Genomic DNA, 11389 nt, shown 5'->3' with positions numbered 1-11389 from the left:
TTTTTTTTTTGTTACTAATAGGCTGTTCTGGTCATTTTGTAGCCGATCCATGAGTGTAAAAGACAGGAAATTTATTCAGAACCCAACAAACAGGACTTTGTCTTTACTTAACTTAATTTAGGCAGACCTTCTGTTATACAGTGTGACACTTCAACACGTACATAGATGATAAAACATACCTTTTATTGGCACTCTAGGACCTTGAATGTTCTTTATTGTACCAATTTCAAACCTGGAGCAGAAACCTCACTTTCTTCTCTAGCTTTCAGTAGCATCAGTATGGAATTAATGAGGATCAGATCAGCCCTATCCCTTTCTTGATAGAACTTTATTTTCTCCTGGAGGATCCAAATAGTGGCTCAGCTTGCATTACAAACAAAACCAAATAAAATATACGCTTTATTCATTATGTACTTCTGACTAATAAAATTAAGCAGAAACTATACATCATTACATGGAATATTTTAAGTTTAGCCATCAAATATGACACATTTTACTAAATAAAATCAATGTAAAATATCAAAGGTGTCCTGGACATCACAGTTAACTGTAAAACAGTATTGTATTGACTAAAAGTGCAGGTCCGTTGTCAAATGCCTACCTATCTATATTGAGCATGAGGACCAGGACTACTCAAGTCCTAGATTAGTCAGCATGGTGTTTTCCCTAGAACCATCACCCAACCCAAATTCTTTGCTTGCTTGTTCTCCATCACCTTCAGAAAAATTGTCTTCATTCCTACCTCTTCAAATATGTCTCTCCTCTTTATATAATTTTACAGGAAAATGAAATGATATCTGATTGCTAAACTGAAAATGCCTACCTTGTCTGATCTTTTTCTGACATTTTCCCCTTAGGATTCCTTTTCTGGTGTTCACAGTGGCTTGCTCCTTGGTAGTTGTTTAGTTTTGATTTAATTTCTGTTCCTTCTGCTCATCTTAAATGTTCTTGTTGTTCAAGGTTTTTCTTTCTTAGTTTAATGTGTGTGTGTGTGTGTGTGTGTGTGTGTGTGTGTATGTGTGTGTGTGGTTTCTCCCTCTGTTCCTCCTCTCTTTCTCTGTCTTAGGATTTTATTGCTGTAAACAGACACTATGACCAAGGCAACTCTAATAAGGACAACATTTAATTGAGATTCTGTCCCATATCGTCAAGATGGGAACATGGCAGCAAACAGGCAGGCATGGTGCCAGAGGAGCTAAGAGTTCTACATCTACATGTAGGCCTCTAAGAGAAGACTCACTTCCAGGCAGCTAGGACTTTGATATTAAAGCCGATATCCATAGTGACACACCTACTCCAACAAGGCCACACTTCCTAATAGTGTCACTCCCTAGCTCAAGTATATTCAAACCATCACACTCTCTTTCTCTATCTCTCTCTCCCTTTCCTTATTTTTTAACTTTTCTACTTTTATTGGAAATAGATCCCTTTTCTCATATAATATATGCTGATTATAGTTTCCCCTCCCTCTGTGTCTCCTAGTTTCTCCCCACCTCCCCTCCTCTCTCCATTCAATCCTTTTCTGTCTCTTATTAAAAAAACAGCAGGCTTCTAAGAGATAACAAACAAACATGACAAAAATGAGAAAAATTTACTATTAAGATAAAACTAAAAACTATCACCTCAAGGCTGGGCAATCCAACCCAACAGAAGGAAAAGAATCCCAAGGGCAGGCCCAGGAATCAAAGACTATCTTGTTCACACATTCAGGAGTCCCATAAAAATACTAAGCTGAAAGATGTGACATGCATGCAGAGGACCTGGTGCAGCTCTGTGTCACCCCTGTGCTTTCTCAGCTTCAATCTCTCTGAGTTCAGAGGAGCTTGCTCAGGTGATTCGGAGGGCTTTGTTCTCTGGGTGTCCTCCATTCTCTTTGGCTCTTACAGTCCTACACTCTTTTTTCCTCGTCTTTCAAGGGGTTCCCTGAGCTCTGAGGGAACTAATGGAGACATCCCCCTTATAACTTTTTTTTACCTATCTATTAGAACTAATTTATCACCTTTCCTATTTGATTTGGACATGTTAAGAACCAGGACTATTTATATTTTCAATTTTTTTTACTACTCCAACTGGTAAGACACCTGTTTTTTTGTTTGTTTGTTTTTTGTGTTTTTGAAGATTGCATGCAGAAAGAATTAATGCATGGTAGGAGCTTCATAAAAAATGAGTACTTAATTCTTCATTGAAGAATAATGATAAAATGTGAAGGACTCACTCTGTGTGTAATGTCTGGCTCAGGGTCTCTGCATCTGTCTCCATCTGCTGCAGGAGGAAGCATCTCTTGTGGTAACTGAATAGGGCACTAATCTCTGAGGACAGAAGTTGTATGTGTTTTTCTAGGTTATCATCTTTTATTCCTCTGACTTGGAACAATGAGCATCTCTGATAGTTTATACTGAGTGAGTACTGTTCTGGAAGTGGAAATAGGAAAGTGTTTCTTACTCAATAGTGGCTTTCCATTCTTCAGGATACAATGCTAGTCTTTGTAAGTCCCTAAGCCATCTAGTTCCTGTGGTAGTTCTTCTGCCTCCTGCACGCAGCTTTGTCTTCCAAAGCAGCTCAGGTGGTGTGCAACCCAACTACTCGCCATTCTGAAAGCATGATGAGGTCTGTTTCCATCAATGTTTTCTTTTTGAAGATGCTGCCCCTCATGTCCTCAGTGCAATCTGCTTCTTCTTCAACACCTTGCCATCTATGGCATCCTCCAGGTCCTGTGTAGCTTGCATGGCATTCTGTGTAACCTTTACTGAGATGATCACTATGTCATAATGACTTAATTTATCCATCTTTCTCATCTGATTTGGACATGCTAAGAACCAGGACTATTTCTATTTTTATCTAACACACTCATTGATTGATGATTGTAAGCAGAAAGAATAACTGCATGGTAGGAGCTTCATAAAGAATGCATCCTTATAATTCCTCATTGATGAATAATGGTAAAATGTCAGTACCACTAGGGGGCATAGAATTATAACAGAATTTTCTAATACACTATCTCACGGGAGATTTTTCACTGCTGTATCAACTTGACTATTTCTAGCTATATGGATCTTAGAAGAATCTAATGTTTCTATTTAAGTTATGTCTCAGAAGAAGTTTTCAAACAGTATCTAAAAGATAAGACTGGCATAGTAACCTGCTAGAGTGGGCTAAGTAAGTAGGGCTTCATGAATGAAACTGAAGCTAGTGTTTAAAAAGGATCAACATATACATACAGTGTCAAAACATTAATACCACAAGACTTGGGTGTGCTTTAAAATTATTTAAGAAAAACATCTATATAGGGAGAGTATTTTCACAGAAAAATAAAGATGACCACTGAAGCTATTTCTTCTTTTTAAATATAACCTGAATTCTGGTTTTAAAACACATACTTATGAGGTTACTGTTTAAACCAAAGGAAATAATGACTTAAACCAGTGTTAGTACACACTGAACACATAGTAAATATAATAATTTTCCTTTCATAATGCTGATCAGGACAATATTTGGAAAGTTCTTAGAAAAAAATGATAACTGCTGGCCTGGGAACAGGGAGATCTATTGAAGCTCTTTGACCAGCTCCTTACCAAACCTCTTGTGACAGCCACATATATGTGGTTGAAGCATAATCACAGTATACACCTCAAAGGGAATGAGGCATAGTGTATTCTGAAGCCAAATATGAGAGACCATGGCATGAGAACACAGATTCAGGTGACTACTGAATTCCAAGTTCCAATGTAGGAACAACTTTAGGAAGAGGTTTTTATAGGTATGGAAGAGAAAAAGCTATAAATTAAAGCATTTAAAAACTACATCTGCGGGAACATCAGTAAAGCAGGAACATCTCTGCTACAGGCCTCATGCATCATCTGATGACATTCTTTGCCTTTGGGTTGGGAGAAGCTAAAAGAGATTTTGCCCAACAGTCAAACAGAAGTTAGGTCAAACACAGAGGTAGGCAAGAAATGACAATGGAGATGCTGAAGAAAGCCCAGTAGAGCCACAGCATTCCAGCTCTCTATAATGAGAGAAGTTCCAGTCTATCAACCTTGTGAGAATGCTTTAGCAAAGGTGTGGCTTCTTTCTCAGAACTTCAGCTGACATCTTTTACATTCTTTCTGTGCCCTCAGGCCAGGCTGTTTTCAAGTGGACCATTTCTCATTTACGATGTAATGCAGGCCTCAGATTCTAATTATCAGAACCTTGAGCAGTCTGGCCAGATGGTCTTTGATATTGTACTGGCTTCCCTGGCCTTAGCTTGATGGAGAAACACTTTAAGAGATTTGTGTTGTATCTCTTAGAAATTATTATTCTGCATTGAAAAAGAATACTTTGGCGCACCATACTGCTATTTTTAACATGATAAAATAAGTTCTGAGCCAATGGTTGTAATGATAGATACATACAAAATGCAATACAGCTGCTATGCTTATTGGCTCCATTACGGATTGCCACAGAGGAAATACAATCTAAAGATATGGATGGTATAGTTTAAAGGGCATTTTTCTCAGGAGGTCAGGGGGTTCTGCCCTGATACCAAGCCTATTGTTACAACTAGGCTTAGTACAAGTCATTGAGCAAGCAAGGACTTTTATCATTTGCAACTTGTATTATTATTGCTACTCTGATTAGCCCAGGCATCTCACACTGGAGCAAAATGTGTCTGTCTCCCTGTGTAGTGCCTCTGACATCACACAAGATCATCAGAACAATGCACATAAGTTTGATTGTGAGTCTATGCTGTGTTCAGAGGGCTGGAACAAACAGTAAAATGCATAGCCCTGAACAAGAAAAGGAAGAAGACAGTAGTGATGTTGACCTTTGACTTTATTGATCCTCCCTTTGTAGGTGTTTCAACATGCCTTCGTCTCTAGCCTATAGGTGGCATTTCTTTTTTTTTTTTTTAATTATCAATTTGTTTCTTTAAATAGCAATTTAAACACCCTATCACATCCTATCACATCCTCTCTCCCCCTGCTTCTATGAGGGTGTTCCTCTATCCACCCAGCCACTCCCACTACTCCACCTAGATTTCCCTACACTGGGGAATCTATCCAGGCTTCATAGGAAGAAGGACTTCTCCTTCCATCGGTGCATGACAAGGCGTTCCTCTGCTACATATGCAGCTGGAGCCAAGTGTACTCTTTTCTTGATGGCTTAGTCCCCTGGGAGTTCTGGGGGATCTGGTTTGTTAATAATGTTGTTCTTCCTATGGGGTTGCAAATTCCTTCAACTCCTTCAGTCCCTTCTCTAACTCCTCTATTAAGGACCTCATGCTCAGTCCAATGGTTGGCTGCTAGCATCCACCTCTGTATTTGTAAGGCTCTGGCAGGACCTCTCAGGAGACAACCATGTCAGACTCCTTTCAGCATGTACTTCCTGGCAACCACAATAGTGTCTGGGTTTGATAACTGTATATGGGATGAATCCCCAGGTGGGACAGTCTCTGGATGGCCTTTCCTTTAGTCTCTGCTCCACACTTTATTACCACATTTGCTCCTGTGAGTATTTTGTTCTTCTTCTAAGAAGGACTGAAGCACCCACACTTTGCTCTTCCTTCTTATTGAGCTTCATGTAGTCTGAATTGTATCCTGTTTTTTGGAGCTTTGGGGCTAGCATCCACTTCTCAGTGAGTGCATACCATGTGTGTTCTTTTATGACTGAGTAACCGCACTCAGGATGATATTTTCTAGTTCTCTCCATTTGCCTAAGAATTTCATGAACTCATCATTTTTAATAGCTGAGTAGTACTCCATTATGTAAATGTACCACATTTTCTGCATCCATTACTCTGTTTAAGAACATCTGGGTTCTTTCCAGATCCTGGCTATTACAAATAAGACTGCTATGAACATAGTGGAGTATGTGTCCTTATTACATGTTGGAGCATCTTCTGGGTATATATATGCCCAGGAGTGGTATAGCTGGGTCCTGAGTGTAATACTATGTCCAATTTTCTAAGGAACTGCCAAGATGAATTCTGGAGGGGTTGTACCAGCTTGCATTCCCACTAGCAATGGAGGAATGTTCGTCTTTCTCCACATCCTCACCAGCATCTGCTGTCACCTGAGTTTTTGATTTTAGCCTTTCCGACTGGTGTGAGGTAGAATCTCAGGGTTGTTTTGATTTGCATTTCCTTGAAGACTAAGGATGTTGAACATTTATTTATGTACTTGTCGACCATTTGATATTCCTCAATTGAAAAATCTTTGTTTAGCTCTGTACTCCATTCTTTAATAGGGTTATTTTGTTCTCTGGAGTCTCACTTCTTAAGTTCTATGTATACATTGGATATTAGTCCTCTATCAGATGTAGGATTGGTAAAGAACTTTTCCCAATCTGTTGGTTGCCTTTTTGTCCTATTGACAGTGTCCTTTGCCTTACAGAAGCTTTGCAATTTTATGAGGTCCCATTTGTCGATTCTTGATCTTAGAGCATAAGCTACTGGTGTTCTGTTCAGGAATTTTTCCCCTGTTCCCATGTGTTCCCACTTTCTCCTCTATAAGTTTCAGTGTATCTGGTTTTATGTGGAGGTCCTTGATCCACTTGGACTTGAGCTTTGTACAAGGAGATAGGAATGGATCGATTTGCATTCTTCTATGTGCTGACGACCAGTTGAACCAGTACCATTTCTTAAAAATGCTGTCTTTTTTTTTTTTCACTTGATGGTTTTAGCTTCTTTGTCAAAAATCAAGTGACCATATGTGTGTGGCTTCATTACTGGGTTTTCAATTTTATTCCATTGATCTTCTTGACTGTCTCTGTACCAATACCATGCAGTTTTTATCACTATTGCTCTGTAATACAGTTTGAGGTCAGGGATAGTGATTTCCTCAGAAGTTCTTTTATTGTTGAGAATAGTTTCGCTGTTGGGTTTTTTTTCTTATTCCAAATGAATTTGAGAATTGCTCTTTCTAACTCTATGAAGAATTGACTTGGAATTTTGATGGAGATTGCATTAGATCTGTATATTGCTTTAGGCCAGATGGTCATTTTTGCTATATTAATCCTGCCAATCCACAAGCATGGGAGATCCTTCCATCTTCTGAGATCTTCTTCAATTTCTTTCTTCAGAGACTTGAAGTTCTTCTAAGATCTTTCACTTGCTTGGTTAGAGTCACACCAAGGTATGTAATATTATTTGTAGCTGTTGTGAAGGGTGTCATTTCCCTAGTTTCTTTCTCAGCCTGTTTATCCTACAGGACAGTACAGGAAGGCTACTGCTGAGTTTGAGCCCAAGGTAGTAGGTGGCATTTCTAATGATGCTATTCTAGAATACAGCTCATCAAGAAAATATAACAGGGCAGAAAATTGAAATTATTTTCTAGTAACTATATTCAACTAAAATCACTTCTATAGACTTTAGGGAATTTAGTTTCCAAGGCCATACATACATTTCAGGCAGGCACCACAAAGAAGTAGTTGAAAGCACCCTTATCCTCTTTTTGGAGACAGGATTTCTCTGTTTAAACCTCGGTGACCTGGAACTTGCTCTGTAGATCAGGCTGGCCTCAAACTCACAGAGATCAGCCTGCCTCTGCCTCTTGAGTGGTAGAACTAAAGGCATGGACCACCATTGCTAGTCTAAAGCAAAATGAGCTTAAGGGATGAGATCTGTCAATCAACTTACATGTTCTACATTAGCCATAAACACTATTATTTCTTAGAGTGATTCTTTGCACAGGTCTTTTGACTCTTGTAATCACAACATTCAAGACACAAGCGGGGAGATAATCACAAGTTAGAGGGTCACCCTCAGATAAATAAGTAACTTCAGGACAGCCTGGGCTACAGAGTGAGATCCTGTTGCACAAAGCCAAAATAAACAAATAAATAAACAAATAAATAAATAAATGGAATTGTCAGGTACCTTTACTTTTACCCTTTCATAATATTTTTGTGTAATTATTATTCATGAAATAATGCTACATTATTTCATGCATGGCTCACTATGCCTACTGATATTTCAGCAAAAGAAATAAAAGGCAGTTTCCTAGCAACACCTGTATTCAAAGGAACAGCAACAACAATAAAAGCTTAATTACAAACACTTTTCTTTTCCTCAAAGTTGGCTTTTGCCTATCTAGGGAAGTTACTGGTTCGAAAGGAAGGCATAGCACAGACCAAGGCCTAGCAGCAGGTCTGAGCAGTCTCTTAGTCTTTCTTTCGTGAGGATGGACAAGCAGGATGGTCTGTAAGGTTTGCACCTAGAACACGCTTTCCCATACTGCCCCGTGCTGTTTGATCTGTTTACTTGTAGCTGCAGAATGGGCACTCCAACTGTGAGCCAGGATGCTGGGTTCCTAGTGGTCCATCCGGTCTGTGGATACACAGACAAGCCCCCTTCTCTGGGCTTGTGATTAAGTGGGTGACACTCAGAAAAGAAAGTCACAAACGTCTTCCGACATCTATAATCCTTACTAATTGCAACTGTCCTTGCCACCCTCCTGTCCGGGGTTTATTGACATTTCCTAAATAGACATCATAGCTTCCCTAGTATGATTCCTGCGTCCTAGGAAACCATCATTTGGACATTAAGCAGCTGACTTCCTGGGTCTTTCTAGAGGGGAAACATGCCCTTGTGTCCTGCCTTAAAAAGATTTCCTGCCTGTGTGTGGGGCCCAGCCCCAGAGTGAGGCAAAGGTGATCTAATCTCAGTAGAAGTTTGCAACAAAGAAAACAGCTTCGTTTAAAGGGGAAGTGGCCTTTTGGTTTTCTAATTTTCAGAAAAGCTAGGAATTTTTTTTTTTCACGTCGACAGCGTGTGCACGAGTCATTTTAAGTCTCTACATCTTTCACCCTGAAAGTCCCTGCATAGAAACTCCGCAGGGAGTCTAAATATAGCTGCACCGAACTCCCCCCACCTCCGCCTTGCCTTCAGCCAGGGGTCTTCATGCAGCTCTAGGATTGGAGAGCTTATTCCAGGACGCTCACTCTTCTTGCATCTGCCTTGAATAGCAGGGCACAGAGCAATCTCTCTAGCACCTCCACGGTGTGTGGGTGTGAAGTGTATTAGGGGAAAGCAGGAGTGACTCTGGGTGTTGATGCTCCGCTCACAGTCACGTGGTGCAGCTTGCTGCCAGCTGCACGGTGCTAGGGGTTAGTAGTGCCTACTGCCCAGAGACTTGAAGGGAAGCAAGGTTTTGCTGAGTAAGAACTAGGGAGAGGTCTTCACAAAACAATAACGATAAAAATAAAAGTAAAACTTTTAGCTGACGCTCTGACTGTAGAGAGCAGCTGTCTGTGGGCGTGGGTGTATGCACGGGGTGTTTGTGTGTGTGTGTGTGTGGGGGGTGTTGGTAGAGTATTATCTGCTATGGGTGAGACAACCAAGATAAGATTTTTGCCTTAGTGTTGGTTGATATTCATGGAAGTAAAAAAGGCACACGGATGGCCACTTTGCTACTGTCTACCTCGGCTTTGTGATGAAGGCATAGTTCACTTGAAGTTGGTGATTATTACTTTTTTTTTTTCTTCAATATTTGGGAGGAAGGCTGCTCTCTTGGAAGTAGTTCCCAACCTGGCGTCCTCTCAGTTTCCCAACGCTGAATCTCTTGTTTAATTGCTAACAATGTTTTTGAAAGGCAGAGTTCTGCGCCAGCAGCGGCACCATAATCTCACGCTCAGCCAAGAGCGTTGGCTTTGGGGTGCCCATCTGCCAGAGGTGGTAGGAGAGCCAGTCAGTGGTTCCCCTTACCGCGGCTTCTCTAACATTGTTAAGTTACACACAGCATCCTGTCTGAGAGGTAGGTCCTGGGCTCGCTACCCTCCATGATCCCTCTCCAACTCACTGGGGACGCCACCGTCGCGGCGGAGACTTAAGCAATTTTATGACTTTCTCCCACTTAAATGGAAATTTCTGGAAGGAGGGAAGTGGGCTCATTTTCCCAGGCTTCTCTGTCAGGAGGAGCTCCCTCACCGCAAAGGAGCTACTTTGGAGTTTTACGCCCTCCCCACACCCCACCCTTGGGGATGGGAAGGATGTTCTGCGACTCGCGGGCTTGCTGTCTTAGGCTAGGATGGAAAGTCACAGCCTGCAGGCTGGATTGAGTCGCGGGAGGCTGCTAGGTCCCTGCCTGGCGCTCTCCGGGTGTGTCCATTGAACTGCGGTGGACTGGTCCCCAGCGCGGGAACCCAAGAGCCACTGCCCGAAGCTTAGCCCCCGCTGGCTGGCTCTTAGGCTAGCCAGAACCTGGAGGGCAGGACGGAACCTCTCCTGTCCACACCCATCACCTGAGGATGGCAGGACCAGGCGCGGCATAGCAGCGGGAGAAGCCCAGAGACCCGCTCGTCCAGTTTGTTCACGAGGCACCAGGCGGTTGGACTTCACCTTCCGGACGGCTCGGAGCCCCAGGAAGAACCGAACCAAACTCAGCCAGGCAGACCGACTTAGGCTCAGGCCGGTATTCTGCGAGGGGTGGGGGGCAGGGGACAGACAGACTTGAAATCCTGCTGGGTGTGCGAGCCTGCGAGCTGTGCCTCAGGGCATCCCGCACACCCTCGGTCTGGTGTGCGGACCCTCCTCGGGGGACGAGGGAGTGGCAGCCACCGGACTGAAGGAAAGCGAGGGACACCTCACACAAAGTGACGCCCCCATCAGGTCCGGATTCGGAATTGGAAGCAGCCAGAAATCCGGACCTCCCCGGGTCTGCTCCGCACACCCCGCAGCCCCCGCCCGGAGCCCCGACTCTTCGGCTAGTCCTCCCCAACCCCCTCCCGGGGCGCCCCGTCGGCTGCGGGCTTCCTCCTGCAGACCTGCCCGCGCACATGAAGCCGCTGCCCCCGCCGCAGGCGCCGGCGCCCCCCTCGCGGTGCTCGTGGTGATGCCATGCCCCGCCACCACGCGGGAGGAGAGGAGGGCGGTGCCGCCGGGCTCTGGGTGAGGAGCGGCGCGGCGGCGGCGGCGGCAGCGGCAGCGGCGGGTGGGGGGCGCCCGGGCAGCGGCATGAAGGATGTGGAGTCCGGCCGCGGCAGGGTGCTGCTGAACTCGGCGGCCGCCAGGGGCGACGGCCTGCTGCTGCTTGGCACCCGCGCGGCGGCGCTCGGCGGAGGCGGCGGCGGCTTGAGAGAGAGCCGCCGGGGCAAGCAGGGGGCCCGGATGAGCCTGCTGGGGAAGCCGCTCTCCTACACCAGCAGCCAGAGCTGTCGGCGCAACGTCAAGTACCGGCGGGTGCAGAACTATCTGTACAACGTGCTGGAGAGACCCCGCGGCTGGGCGTTCGTCTACCACGCGTTCGTGTGAGTACCCGCGCCCCAGCCCCGAACCCGTGCACCCCTAGCCATGCCCTCTGTTGGGGGAGCCCCCAGCGCCTGGAGCCCCGGGGCGCACTTGGCGCCCGCACCCTGGCCCTAGGCGCGGAAACGCGTGCGCGCTCACACTCAGAGCTACACACACGTGGTG

General features: G+C 44.3%; 1 protein-coding gene across 4 annotated transcripts in view; it reads left to right on the top strand.

The window, feature by feature from the left end:
• The first annotated feature begins 10017 nt into the window (after positions 1-10017).
• The window catches only part of Kcnq5 (potassium voltage-gated channel subfamily Q member 5), a 561250-nt gene continuing 559878 nt past the window's right edge, over positions 10018-11389 (top strand). For all 4 annotated transcript variants that reach the window (XM_031367001.1, XM_031366999.1, XM_031367000.1 and 1 more), the window contains exon 1: positions 10018-11226. In XM_031367001.1, the coding sequence (XP_031222861.1) occupies positions 10817-11226 (410 nt within the window). In that variant the 5' untranslated portion in view covers positions 10018-10816. The remainder of the gene's footprint in view (positions 11227-11389) is intronic.

This window comes from Mastomys coucha, unplaced genomic scaffold (genome assembly GCF_008632895.1).
Source record: "Mastomys coucha isolate ucsf_1 unplaced genomic scaffold, UCSF_Mcou_1 pScaffold14, whole genome shotgun sequence".
Lineage (NCBI taxonomy): Eukaryota > Metazoa > Chordata > Mammalia > Rodentia > Muridae > Mastomys > Mastomys coucha.
Note: the sequence above shows the minus strand (reverse complement) of the source record. Positions and strands in the feature narration are given on the sequence as shown.